Source organism: Pezoporus flaviventris, unplaced genomic scaffold (genome assembly GCF_033815535.1).
Source record: "Pezoporus flaviventris isolate CSIRO_AGI_PZ_B2104156 unplaced genomic scaffold, CSIRO_AGI_Pfla_v1 ptg000116l, whole genome shotgun sequence".
NCBI classification, from domain to species: Eukaryota; Metazoa; Chordata; class Aves; order Psittaciformes; family Psittacidae; genus Pezoporus; species Pezoporus flaviventris.
In genome coordinates this window covers 312,417-324,758 of record NW_026892664.1, presented here as the reverse complement: position 1 = coordinate 324,758, position 12,342 = coordinate 312,417, and the positions used below count along the sequence as shown (strand labels likewise).

Here is a 12,342-nt window from a genome sequence, read left to right as displayed (position 1 = left end):
AGCGGGTGGTTGGGAAAAGCCCAAAAGAGGATGAGGGATCAGCTCTGCACTGTGAAAGCACCACGTTTCTCTGTGTTCCAGGTTGAGCCGGATGGTCTCCAAGCCCCAGGTTCAGCACTATCACAGGCGAGGAAGTGCAGCACTAAGGTAAAGCTACCTGGGTGTGCAACCTTCCCACTGCTTTCCAGAGTGGTCATTGCTCAACATCTCAAGGTGAGCCACAGGAGCAGGCACCACGTTGTGCCATGGTGTTTAACTGTTTGAGCACCCCTTTGTTCTACCTGTGCTGGCACACGACTTTCACCAACCTGTTCCCCACTGAGCTGTGCCTGAACTCTCCGTTTCCATCCTGCGGGACTGTCTCTGAGCAGCTTCCACCACACAGAGGCTTTTCCACCTGGGACATTCCTGCCTCTTGGAGAAGAAACCTCCAGCCAGGAGCTCACACACAAAGCACCATCCAGCCCATGGCACAAAGCAATTGCACCCAAGCAACCGAGTTCAGTCTGGCAGGGTTCACAGAGGACCCGGTGACTCAGGTCTACTTGTTCCTGCTTTTCCTGCTCACCTACCTTGTCACCATTGTGGGCAACCTGGGCATCATCATCTTAATCAGGGCCAGCCACCTCCTCCACTCCCCCATGTATTATTTCCTGGGCAATCTGGCCTCTGTAGACCTCTGTTCTTCCACTGTCATCACCCCCAAGTTGTTGGTCAACTTGATGTCAGAGAAGAAGAGCATTGCTTATGCTGGGTGTGTGGCTCAGGTCTTCCTCTTTCAGCTTCTTGGGATAACTGAATGCTTCCTGCTGGTTTCAATGGCCTATGACCGTTACGTGGCCATTTGCCATCCCCTGCTGTACCCCCTTGTCATGTCCCCAAAGTGCTGTTTCCAGCTGGTGACTGCCTCGTACCTCATGGGGCTGACCAATGGCGTGGGACAGACCATCAGCATGTCCACCCTGTCCTTCTGCAGCTCCAGCACCATCGACCTCTTCTTCTGTGACATTTCCCCCCTCATCTCACTTTCCACCTCTGACACCACCCTCAGCCACATCATCCTGACCACTGCAGCATCTCTCTTTGGTGTGTCCAGCATCCTGGTTATCCTGCTCTCCTACATGGCCATCATCGCCACCATCCTGAGCATCAATTCAGCCGAGGGCAAGCACAAAGCCTTCTCCACCTGCACCTCCCATCTCACTACTGTCAGCATCTTCTATGGGGCATCCTTTTTTATGTATTTATTCCCCAGCTCAGACAGCTCAAGAGCAGCAGATAAATGGGCTGTGGTGCTCTACACCGTGGTGACTCCCATGCTGAACCCCTTGATCTACAGCCTGAGGAATAAGGAGGTGAAGGAGGCATTGAGGAAGCTCACAAAAATAAGATGATCTTGAATGGTGCAAGTTTACGGCCAGACAGAATGGAGATATGGGGTAGATGCTCGGGTATTGGTTAAGTATGGGCAACATGTTGGGGGTCTTCTGCACCCAGACTTACATGATGCACTGGTTGATATGATTGAGAATACAAATAATTTCACTCTCTAAACTTTGATAATTATATTTAGTAGTTTATTTTACTTAATTAGTTAATTTGTACTTTATTTCACCTAACGAAGACACAGGTAGACAACTACAAGCATGCTCTCCTCTTCATCTCAGGAAAAGGGGGGACCTGATCGCTGCCTACACCTGCCTGAAAGGAGGATGGAGCCAGGAGGGGGCTAGGCTCTGCTCCCAGGGAACAAGGGATGGGACAACAGGAAATGGCCTCAGGCTGCACCAGGGCAGGTTTAGATGGAGCTGAGGAACAATTCCTGCCCCAGAGGGTGCTCAGGCATTGGAACAGGCTGCCCAGGGCAGGGCTGCAGGCACCGGCCCTGCAAGTGCTCACAAACCCCTCAGTGCCATGGGTTAGGGGTGGCCTCGACAGGGCAAGGGAACACATGGAGTGCATGAACTTAAAGATCTTTTCTTTTTTGCTCTCCCTTTTGCTTGGCAAATGAGAATAAACTGTGAATTCTACCGTTCCACTGGATCAAACTTCATTTCATAATGGTGTTGTTAAATCATTAAGGGCCTTAAGAAAAGGACAAAAACACCTTTAGCAAGAACACCAGAAATGATAGCAAATAAGTGTGATGCCATGCAGTCAGTATTATTAGGTTTTGATGGACAAAATGATTTCCAGCAGCATTGACCTCATTTCATTTTAGACAGCAAAGAATTTAAGTGAAATATGGTACTTGTGTTATGACTGAACGCGCTTTGAAAGCGTTTTAAGACGTGATAGTGATGAATCCCCACCAAAGGGCAGAAACTATCAAGAAGCTGTTGCAGAATGGCTCTGAGAGCAAGGCCATGAATCCTTGGAGGCCTTGTGCGAGCAAAGCAAAGTGTAGGCCTCACATGTACGTGACTTAAGCTGAAGGACACACTGTCCTTGAGCTCTGGGGAAAGTACCCAGAACTGAATTGCAGCTGATGTAATGAGGAAGATCCTTGAAAACAGAAACCGGATGTGGGAGGAGAATGTAAATGAAACCGTTTAGAACTAACCAATGCTGTTGTGACTAGTAGGCATAATTAACACTATGAGGATATAAGCGATGTGCGACACAAATAAAGTAGAAGCTTGCTTATCACTCATATTGGGTTGTCGTGTCTTGCTTCTCCTCGCCGTCAGCAGAAGCCATGGTCTCCATGGCAGCCTGATCACAACAGAGCACAGGAGCTGTGGTGCTGTTCAGCAGCCTTCAGATCTGATACGTGGCAGCCCCTGGCAGCCTGGAGCGATGGCATTGCCTGGCCTGATGTCTCTCCTGTTGCTTTCCTGCTCAGAAAGCTGAATGGTGGTAGGCAAACACAGTATACACAGTATACACCCCAAAATGCATCACTTTCTGCATTACCTCAGCCCATGGAGCTGCAGCCTCTGCCAGGACCGTGGTGAAACCTGGAGCCATGGCTGAGTCTTAGGACTATCCTAAGGACCCACATTAACCTAGGCTGGAGGGAGAAGGTCCATGGCTGGATTCAGTTCAGTCAGGATCAAAGTGGTTTTCTCATTTCTTAACAACACACAACTAACAGGCACTCAGGGTCAATCAGCTGAATCCTGCTTTGTTCCCAGAGCTTCCTGATAATTCCCTTGTTATTATTTAACCCAGCCCACAGTTGTTTTCCTCCTGAGCCTTGGGGAGAAGCAGAGGCAGAGGTTTCACACCCTCCCTGGCAGTGTTTGACTGCTCTGACAGTGGGGTTTTCCCTCTCCCTCTGTTTCTAACTGGAATTTCCCATGCTGGAAATTCACAATAGGAAATCTCAGATTTACCCTCATCTGCACGATAAAGCACATGGAGAACTTGCAGGAGGCATCAAGTGAAAAAGAATGGGAAACCATTAATTCTTGCATTAATCTTTTCTCTGCCCCTGAAATCATAGACGCATGGAATGGTTTGGGTCCGAAGGGACCAATCCCTGCCACGGGCAGGGACCCCTTCCACTGGAGCAGCTTGCTCCAAGCCCTGTGTCCAACCTGCCCTTGAACACTGCCAGGGATGGGGCAGCCACAGCTTCTCTGAGCACCCTTTGCCAGCGCCTCAGCACCCTCACAGGGAAGAGCTTCTGCCTAAGAGCTCATCTCAGTCTCCCCTCAGGCAGGTTAAAGTCATTCCCCTTGGCCTCTCCCTAAAAGCCCTTGTTCAAAGCCCCTCTCCAGATTTCTTGTAGCCCCTCTTAAGGGATTCAAAGGCCACAATAAGGTCTCTCTAGTGCCTTCTGCAACAATATTCAATGACTTTATGTCCAGCTTCTCTCTCCTTCACCATCACCAAGTGTTTATATAGGAACATGAGCTCTTAGTGTCTTGAAAACACAAGTCTGTGGCTACAACCCTATCGTTCTGCTCATTGTGGCTTCACATTGGAGCTGCTCTCAAAGCCAAAAGCTTTTTGCTCCTTGTTGTTTGAGTTTAAGGAAACCAGTGGTTTGCTGTGTCTCAGGGCTGCCACTGCCTTCAGTGGTGCTATCATCTGACCATGAGAGCAGAGCAAACACCAAGTGAGATTCTCTGAAGCAGAAGCAGCAGCCAGCATTGCAATGCATCTTCCTGGTGGGTCATGATGAGCAGGCAATGAGGTGCCTGGCTTCTGGCATTCCTGCTGAGGAGCTCCTAATGGCTTTAGCTCCCCACTCTCAGGTGGAGCTGCTTTCATTGTAGTTAAATCTGGTTTAAAGGCAGCTGAGCAAATGCTGGGTAGGAGCTACCTCCCCTCCTTTGGGTACTTAGTGATTGGATTTAGGAATCACCTCAAATGTCCTTAGGCAAGAACTTGTCTCCTTACATTTGTATGCACCATGTCACCTCTATGTGTTTACTGGGTCCATCAGTTCCCTTTAGTGTTGAGGGAGATTTGGTGGGGTTCATGCCTCTCACTGCAAGGCAGACACCTCCATTGCTCCAGCTGAAGAGATCTGAATGAGCTCTGATGATTGCCTTGGCCCGAGTCTCATCAGCTGTAATTGGACTTCGGCTCATAAATAGATAAGGAGAGACTCTCATGTTTGGCTTTTAATGTAAGTCATCAATCTTTAGCCACCTGCAGTGTCAGCATGTGTGTGTAAAGCAGAGACCACAGAGAAAAGCATGCTTCTGTGTGTGATAAGATGTGGGTATTTGATGTGGGATGGGTGATGTTTTGCCCTTTGTTTAGACAAGCTGTGGTATTGAGAATGGCTGGTTTCAGGGGTGTTAGATGCAAGGTGTGTGTTTGAGATGTCTACTCTTTATGTATCTGCAACTTACTTATGTAAGTACAACACAAGGGGAAGGAGGAGAATGAGGATGAGGAGATGGCCATTGAGTGTGTGAGCCCTTAGCAATGGGAAACAGCAACTGTCTTCATCCTCCTGCCTGAGGTGGGTGTAGACAACTTCAGCTGGATCTTCTGAACCCATTTGAAGGTGTTAAAGCCCTGGCTCCTGTCAGCTGCTTTTTTCTACAAGGAACAAGTCCCAGTCTTGGTTTCATTTCCTCCTTTTGCAAGCAGTAAAAAGCCACCCTGAGGTTATTTAAATTTGGAGGCATATAATGCAAAATGTTGTTTCAAAGGCCAGTTTTGGGTCCAAAATGGGCAGGTGGAATCAGACAGACTTCAAAAAGAGAAAATGCTGAGTCCTGCCTATGAGGCGGACTTGCTCAAAGCACTAAGACAGGCTGGGGAGCACCTTATCAGAGAAGGACAAGGCTCTTGTGGTGTCCACTGTGTTGAAATGAGCCATCAATGTGTCCTTGCAGCAAAGGCACCCACCAGCAACATGAGAAGAGCACTGGTGGTGAGTCAAGGGACCTTGTGCAATGAACATCTGAGCACAGGCTGGGGAATGGGGAAGTAAAAGCTACTTTGGGAAGGGTGGAGGGAGAAGATGAATTGTGCTGTAGAAATGGTTATCTTGCTTGAAAAGGGGCTGATGGAAAGAGTGAAGTGGTAGGGGAAGGAGGAGGAATGCTCATTTCTCAACAGGCAACATGTTTATTTGAAGGTCATCTCCTCATCTTTTTAAGGCCTGCATATTTCAGGTTAACATGAACAGCAGTCATCTCGTGTACATCTATATATACACACATGTTCTTTAAATAGAAGGAAGAACAGAGGAAGAAATATATGCAAGAATAATTCAGATGAGAAGGGGTGGTTTTTCCCTTGAAGCTACAAGTACATGGAATTGCATTCAGGGATTCTGGTCTCACTTTAATTGACTCAAACGTCACTACAGAGTCAGAAAATCACTCCAATTTGATTTCTTATCTATTTAATGCAACACTAATTCTTGTGGCAGATTAAGGCATGATATTATTGTATTTACTTGTCCTTAAATAAGAGCAACTCCCACAGACAGCAAAGAAATCATCCCAAACAAGCCTCCTTCTTAAAAAGATTTTGGATGCTTATGGGAAGATGCTTATGTTTTGCAGGAGCAATTCTTTCCATAGCAGAGCAGCCACAGTTTTAGGATTTAAGCTTTAAGATTATTTTTTTCCATATAGGAACTATTGCCTATTATTTTATCAAGGTATTATTTTTAATATATTATTTAGGACCTTCAACCATCATGGTTTTATCTCCCAGGAATTGGGTGCAGTCCTAAAGGGAACCCCAAATCCTGCATTAACCTCATGCACTGTGTGTTCCTGTGAGCTGGGAGAAGTCATTCAACCTCTTCCCATGTTTCTTTGTCTCCTGCTGCCAAGAGAGTGGCTGGAGGAAACCACTTGAGTGTGACCACGTTTGTCCTCTTGGGCTTCCCCAACGTGTAGAAGCTGCTCTTTGGGACTGTTTTACTCATCTCCATCAGCATGGTGGTGGGGAACCTTATGAAGACCAGCTCTCAGCTTCATGTGCCCATCTCCTTATTTCCTCATAGGAAATGTACTTATTTCTTCCATAGGATGTATCTGGGTGTCTTGCTTTCCTGGATTGGCCTGCTCCATGGAAAGCTGCCACCATGCTGACCTAGAAGCAGAGTTTAACTTCATTCCCCGTGATAAGCAGTCACCCAACTTGGTCCAGGAACAGCCTTTCAAGGCACTGTCTGAGCAGGGTTGGCTTTTCCTTGAATGCCATCTGGTGCTGATGACACAGATGCTCCATGCTTCTGGCCATATGTTGTATCCAGACATGTCCAACCTATTTCATGGCTCAAAGACTCTCAGTGTTGTCCGCAGCTACCCTATCATTTCTTCTTTTCCTTATATCTGTCCATCCAGGCAAAGGCTATTTTCCATCCCAGCTGCAGCTTACTCATGATTTCTCATTCCAGGATTTGGGGGTTGAGTCACATTGGTCCAAGGAGTCATCTTATCTAACTGTAGGCTTTCACATCTGAATTAGGCACAGAAGGTTCCCCTTATGGAGACAAGGATGCATCTGGGGTCTTTGATTCAGCTTGGATCTATTTTAAACATCCATATCAGGGATTTCTTCTGGAAAAAGTGCATGGTTCTCTCCAATTGCAGTGAAGGGTGATGGGCAGACACAGCTACAATGTGGACTGTGTTCAGAGCAGACAGAAGGCCATAGCCTGAAGAGTCAGTTTAAGTCTAATGGGAAACATCAGCTCACTGTGCTGATGTGTTGGGGTCCTTCAGAAACCCCACTCAAAAGTGAGGAGGTGAAAGCAGCTTTTCATACAACCATGGAATGGTTTGGGTTGGAAGGGAGCTTAAAGCTCACCCAGTTCCAGCCCCCTGCCACAGGCAGAAACACCTTCCAGTAGAGCAGGTTGCTGCAATCACCATCCAACCTGTCCTCAATCATTTCTCTTGGTCAATAATGTCTAATGCAGTAGAGCCTCAAAGCTCAGCATGCATAAATCACTTCCTGGACAGAATAGGAAAGCAAAATGGATGTTGGCAGTGTCCTGGCTGTGTGTTTGCTTTTATAAAGGTTGCTAATAGCAGATAGTAACTTCCTGATGAGGGGTTTCTATTCTGCATGGATGGATAGGAAATTATTGCCTAGAAGACACTAGTGTTGGTTTGCTCTTTTTAGAGCCGTAAGACAGGAACTTTTCCCCATAAACCTGTGCCTAAAGGGGTTTCAGGAAACATGGAGGGGGGCTTAGGACAGGTGCCTGCAGAAACAGGCCAAGGGGAATGGCTTTAACCTGTCAGAGGGGAGACTGAGGTGAGCTCTTAGGCAGAAGCTCTTCCCTGTGAGGGTGCTGAGGCGCTGGCACAGGGTGCCCAGAGAAGCTGTGGCTGCCCCATCCCTGGCAGTGTTCAAGGCCAGGTTGGACACAGGGGCTTGGAGCAAGCTGCTCCAGTGGAAGGTGTCCCTGCCCGTGTCAGGGGTTGGAGCTGGAGGAGCTTTAAGCTCCCTTTCAACACAAACCAGGCTGGAATTCTATGGTGGAGGCCCATGAAATTGTCCTTAATACACAAACATGCCAACACACTGACGCTCCAGCTCACTGGCTTTGGACATGAGCCATCTCTGTCAAGCAAGGCAGTTATAGAACTGAACTTTGTTGGTAACAAAGAAGAAAGTTTCTTTCTTGTTATCCCCAGCTAATTAATCTCTGATGGCTTGTTATGAAGAATGAGGGAAGTCACATCCAAGTGTTCTGAGAAGCTTTTGTGGTGATGAGGAAACTTCCTTGGTAAACCCCAGAAGGTCTTGTTAAAGCTGATGACTCCTGGAAGGGTGGTTGTTCCCCAAGGACCACTTCTTGCTTTTGCAAAGTGAGCAGCATCACTTGTGATGGAAATAGCTGTGAGTGCTTGTATTGTGAAAGCCTGGATCTCGGGCCTGCTGGAGGGCTTTCTGTGCCCATACAAGCTTGGTCCTACTCTCCCCTTAAAGACACATCCCTGTCTTCATGACATGTGCAGATAATGTGGTTTAAACCCTAGCCAGAGAGCTTGTTCACTCACTCCCAGTGAGTGGTGCCGGGCTGAGAGCAATTCAGGCCCCCCCCCCCCCCCCCCGGGCTCTCCCCTTCAGCGCTCTTTTGAGGGATGGGGAGGAGGATCGAATGAGTGCAACTCCCACGGGTTGAGACAAGAACAGTCCAGCAACCAATGTACAACACAAATCACCCCCAATACTACCAACGACAACAGTGATAAGGGAAAATAACAAGGGAAGAGAATACAACACCACTGGCCAAGAACCGAGTCCCACCCGGAAGCCCGTGTCCTTCCGGGTAACTCCCAGTTATCCCCCACCCCAGCGATGACGTGCTGTGGTATGGAATACCTCCTTGGCTAGCCTGGGTCAGGCGCCCCATCTCTGCTTTCTCACAGCTTCCCTTCCTCCCTGGTAGAGCATGAGCCTCACAAAGTCCTTGGTCAGGGTAAACATCACTTAGCAACAACCGAAAACATCGGTATTAACAGCACTGTTCCCAGGCTGGAAGTCAAACACAGCACTGCACCAGCTAACACAAAGGAGAAACATGACTGCTACTGCTGAATCCAGGACGTTATCCACCCCTTACTCCATACCATTCACGTCATGCTCAAATCCCACATATATATACACATCCATATACACACAGAGCAAGAGAAAGGGATCATTTTCTTAATGCATGGACCAATCCCTATAATGCTGCAGAGTCCATTCGGTCCATGATGTCAGGTTCCATCTCTTGTAACAATCTTTCAGGGCAGGAAAGGCTGTGTGCAGTATTGGATCATTGCCTGCTGATGCTGGTCGTTCCTTTACTGTGGAACTCATCCGGTTCTATCAAAGCTTATTCTCTGTTGGGATGATGGTTGGAGGGAAGTCAGGGCTAGTCGCTGGTGACCTGGAGATATCTAGTTGATGGGCTATAAAAGTATTACACAGCAGGCAACAGCATACAATTGAGTTCACTGGCTGTTTTCCCCTAAAATCAAATCCCCTTGAGGTATACATCGGACTTCCCCATCTTCCCGCATTACCCATCAAGTATATCCAGGTCCCTGAGCAAAAGCAATCCCACGAGTGGGTTTGCCTTTACCTGAAGCAGGAATAACCCAGACTGTCTTCCCCAGCAAATTCTTCATATGCACCACGGGAACTTTGTCCCCCTCTACAATATGTAAAAGTTCTGACTGGGCTGGGCCAGCCCTGTTGGCAGATCCTCTGGTGTTGGCCAACCAGGTGGCCTTTGGTAAGTGTGTATCCCAATGCTTGAAAGTTCCCCCACCCATCGCTCTCAGTGTAGTTTTTAACAGCCCATTGTACCGTTCGATTTTCCCAGAGGCTGGTGCATGGTAGGGGATGTGATATACCCACTCAATGCCATGCTCTTTGGCCCAAATATCTATAAGGTTATTCCGGAAATGAGTCCCATTGTCTGACTCAATTCTCTCTGGGGTGCCGTGTCGCCACAAAATCTGTTTCTCAAGGCCCAGGATAGTGTTCCGGGCAGTGGCATGGGGCACAGCGTATGTTTCCAGCCACCCGGTGGTTGCTTCCACCATGGTAAGCACATGGCGCTTGCCTTGGCGGGTTGTCGGCAGTGTGATATAGTCAATCTGCCAGGCCTCCCCATATTTATACTTCAACCATCGTCCTCCATACCAAAGAGGCTTTAACTGCTTGGCTTGTTTAATTGCAGCACGTGTTTCACACTCATGAATAACCTGGGCAATAGTGTCCATTGTTAAGTCCACCCCTCGATCATGGGCCCATCTATATGTTGCATCTCTGCCCTGATGGCCTGAAGTGTCATGGGCCCACCGGGCCAAAAATAATTCACCTTTATGTTGCCAATCTAAGTCCATCTGAGCCACTTCAATCTTAGCCGCTTTATCCACTTGTTGGTTGTTCTGGTGTTCCTCAGTGGCCCGACTCTTGGCTACATGGGCATCTACATGACGTACCTTCACCACCAGGATCTGCACCCGGGCAGCAATATCTTTCCACAGTGCAGCAGCCCAGATGGGTTTACCTCTGCGTTGCCAGTTGCTCTGCTTCCATTGCTTCAACCACCCCCACAGGGCATTTGCCACCATCCATGAGTCAGTATAGAGATGAAGTACTGGCCACTTTTCTCGTTCAGCAATGTCCAGGGCCAGCTGGATGGCTTTCACCTCGGCAAACTGACTCGATTCACCCTCTCCATCAGCAGTTTCTGCAACTTGTCGTCCAGGACTCCATACAGCTGCCTTCCATCTCCGATGCTTGCCCACAATACGGCAAGAGCCACCAGTAAACAAGGCATACTGCTTTTCACTTTCTGACAGTTTATTATATGGTGGGGCCTCTTCAGCGCGCACCACCTCCTCCTTTGGTGACATTCCAAAATCTTTGCCATCTGGCCAGTCCATGATGACTTCTAGAATGCCTGGACGACTGGGATTTCCTATTCGAGTTCCTTGTGTAATTAGTTGTCGTGGTTTAAACCCAGTCAGGTAATTCGTTCGCTCACTTCCCCCCCCCCTTTCTTCCCCTCCCCCTGCTCTCGGAGGGATGGAGAGGAGAATCAAAAGAATGCAACTCCCACGGGTTGAGATAAGAACAGTTTAGTAACTAAGGTGTAACACAAATCACTACTGCTACTACCAATAGTAACAATGATAAAGGAAATAACAAGGGAAGAGAATACAACATCTCACCACCAGCCAACCGATAACTTGCCTCCCTCAGCCCGATCAAGCACCGACCGATACCTCCTCCAACCCTGCAGTCCCCCAGCCCCTTCCGGCTCACTCCCAGTTACATCCTGGGCATGACGTGCTGTGGTATGGAATACCTCTTTGGTCAGTTTGGGTCAGGTGTCCTGTCTCTGCTTCCTCCCGGCTTCCCCTCCTCCCTGGCAGAGCATGAGGCTCACAAAGTCCTTGGCCAAACCAAAACATCCTTGTTATCAGCTCTGTTCCCGAGCTGAAAGTCAAAACACTGCACTACACTAGCTACCAAGAAGGAGAAAAAGGACTGCTATTACTGAACCCAGGACATTAGTGCAGCCCATTTACTCCATGTAGCATCAGTTGCATGATGTGTAGAGGAGACCCTGCCTTTGAACATCCAGCCCAGCACGGGCAACCGGGGTGCCAGGAGGAGCTGTGCTTCAGTGCCAATCACTTCCGAAGCAGCTCGAACCCCTTCATAGGCTGCCAGTATCTCTTTCTCAGTTGGGGTATAGGTGGCCTCAGATCCTTTGTATCCCCGACTCCAAAAGCCGAGGGGTCGACCTCGAGTCTCCCCTGGAGCTTTCTGCCAGAGGCTCCAGGTAGGACCGTTCTCCCCAGCTGCAGTGTACAGTACATTTTTTACATCTGGCCCGGTCCGGACTGGTCCAAGGGCTACTGCATGAACTATCTCGCGTTTAATTTGCTCAAAAGCTTGTTGCTGCTCAGGGCCCCATTTAAAATCATTCTTCTTCCGGGTCACATGATAGAGAGGGCTTACAATCGAACTGTAATTTGGGATGTGCATTCTCCAGAACCCCACTGCACCCAAGAAAGCTTGCGTTTCTTTCTTATTAGTTGGTGGAGACATTGCTGTTATCTTGTTGATCACATCTGTGGGGATCTGTCTACGTCCATCTTGCCATTTTATTCCCCAAAATTGAATCTCCTGTGCAGGTCCCTTGACCTTACTCCGTTTGATGGCAAAACCGGCTTTCAGCAGGATTTGGATTATTTTCCTCCCTTTCTCAAAGACTTCTTCCGCTGTATCGCCCCACACAATAATGTCATCAATGTATTGCAGGTGTTCTGGAGCTTGCCCCTGTTCCAGTGCAGTCTGGATCAGTCCGTGGCAAATGGTAGGGCTGTGTTTCCACCCCTGGGGCAGTCGGTTCCAAGTGAACTGGACACCCCTCCAAGTAAAAGCAAACTG

At 48.4% G+C, this 12,342-nt stretch overlaps 1 protein-coding gene across 1 annotated transcript; it reads left to right on the top strand.

Annotated features, from left to right (window-relative positions):
- Nucleotides 1-467: 467 nt before the first annotated feature.
- On the top strand, nucleotides 468-1,394 carry LOC133282355 (olfactory receptor-like protein COR3). The gene has a single exon (XM_061478376.1). It carries the CDS (start codon nucleotides 468-470, stop codon nucleotides 1,392-1,394), a length of 927 nt encoding a protein of 308 aa, XP_061334360.1.
- Nucleotides 1,395-12,342: the final 10,948 nt, after the last annotated feature.

Bases quoted from the DNA above. Each gene is read 5' to 3' on its own strand.
- LOC133282355 (XM_061478376.1), top strand. From the start codon at position 468: ATGGCACAAAGCAATTGCACCCAAGCAACCGAGTTCAGTCTGGCAGGG.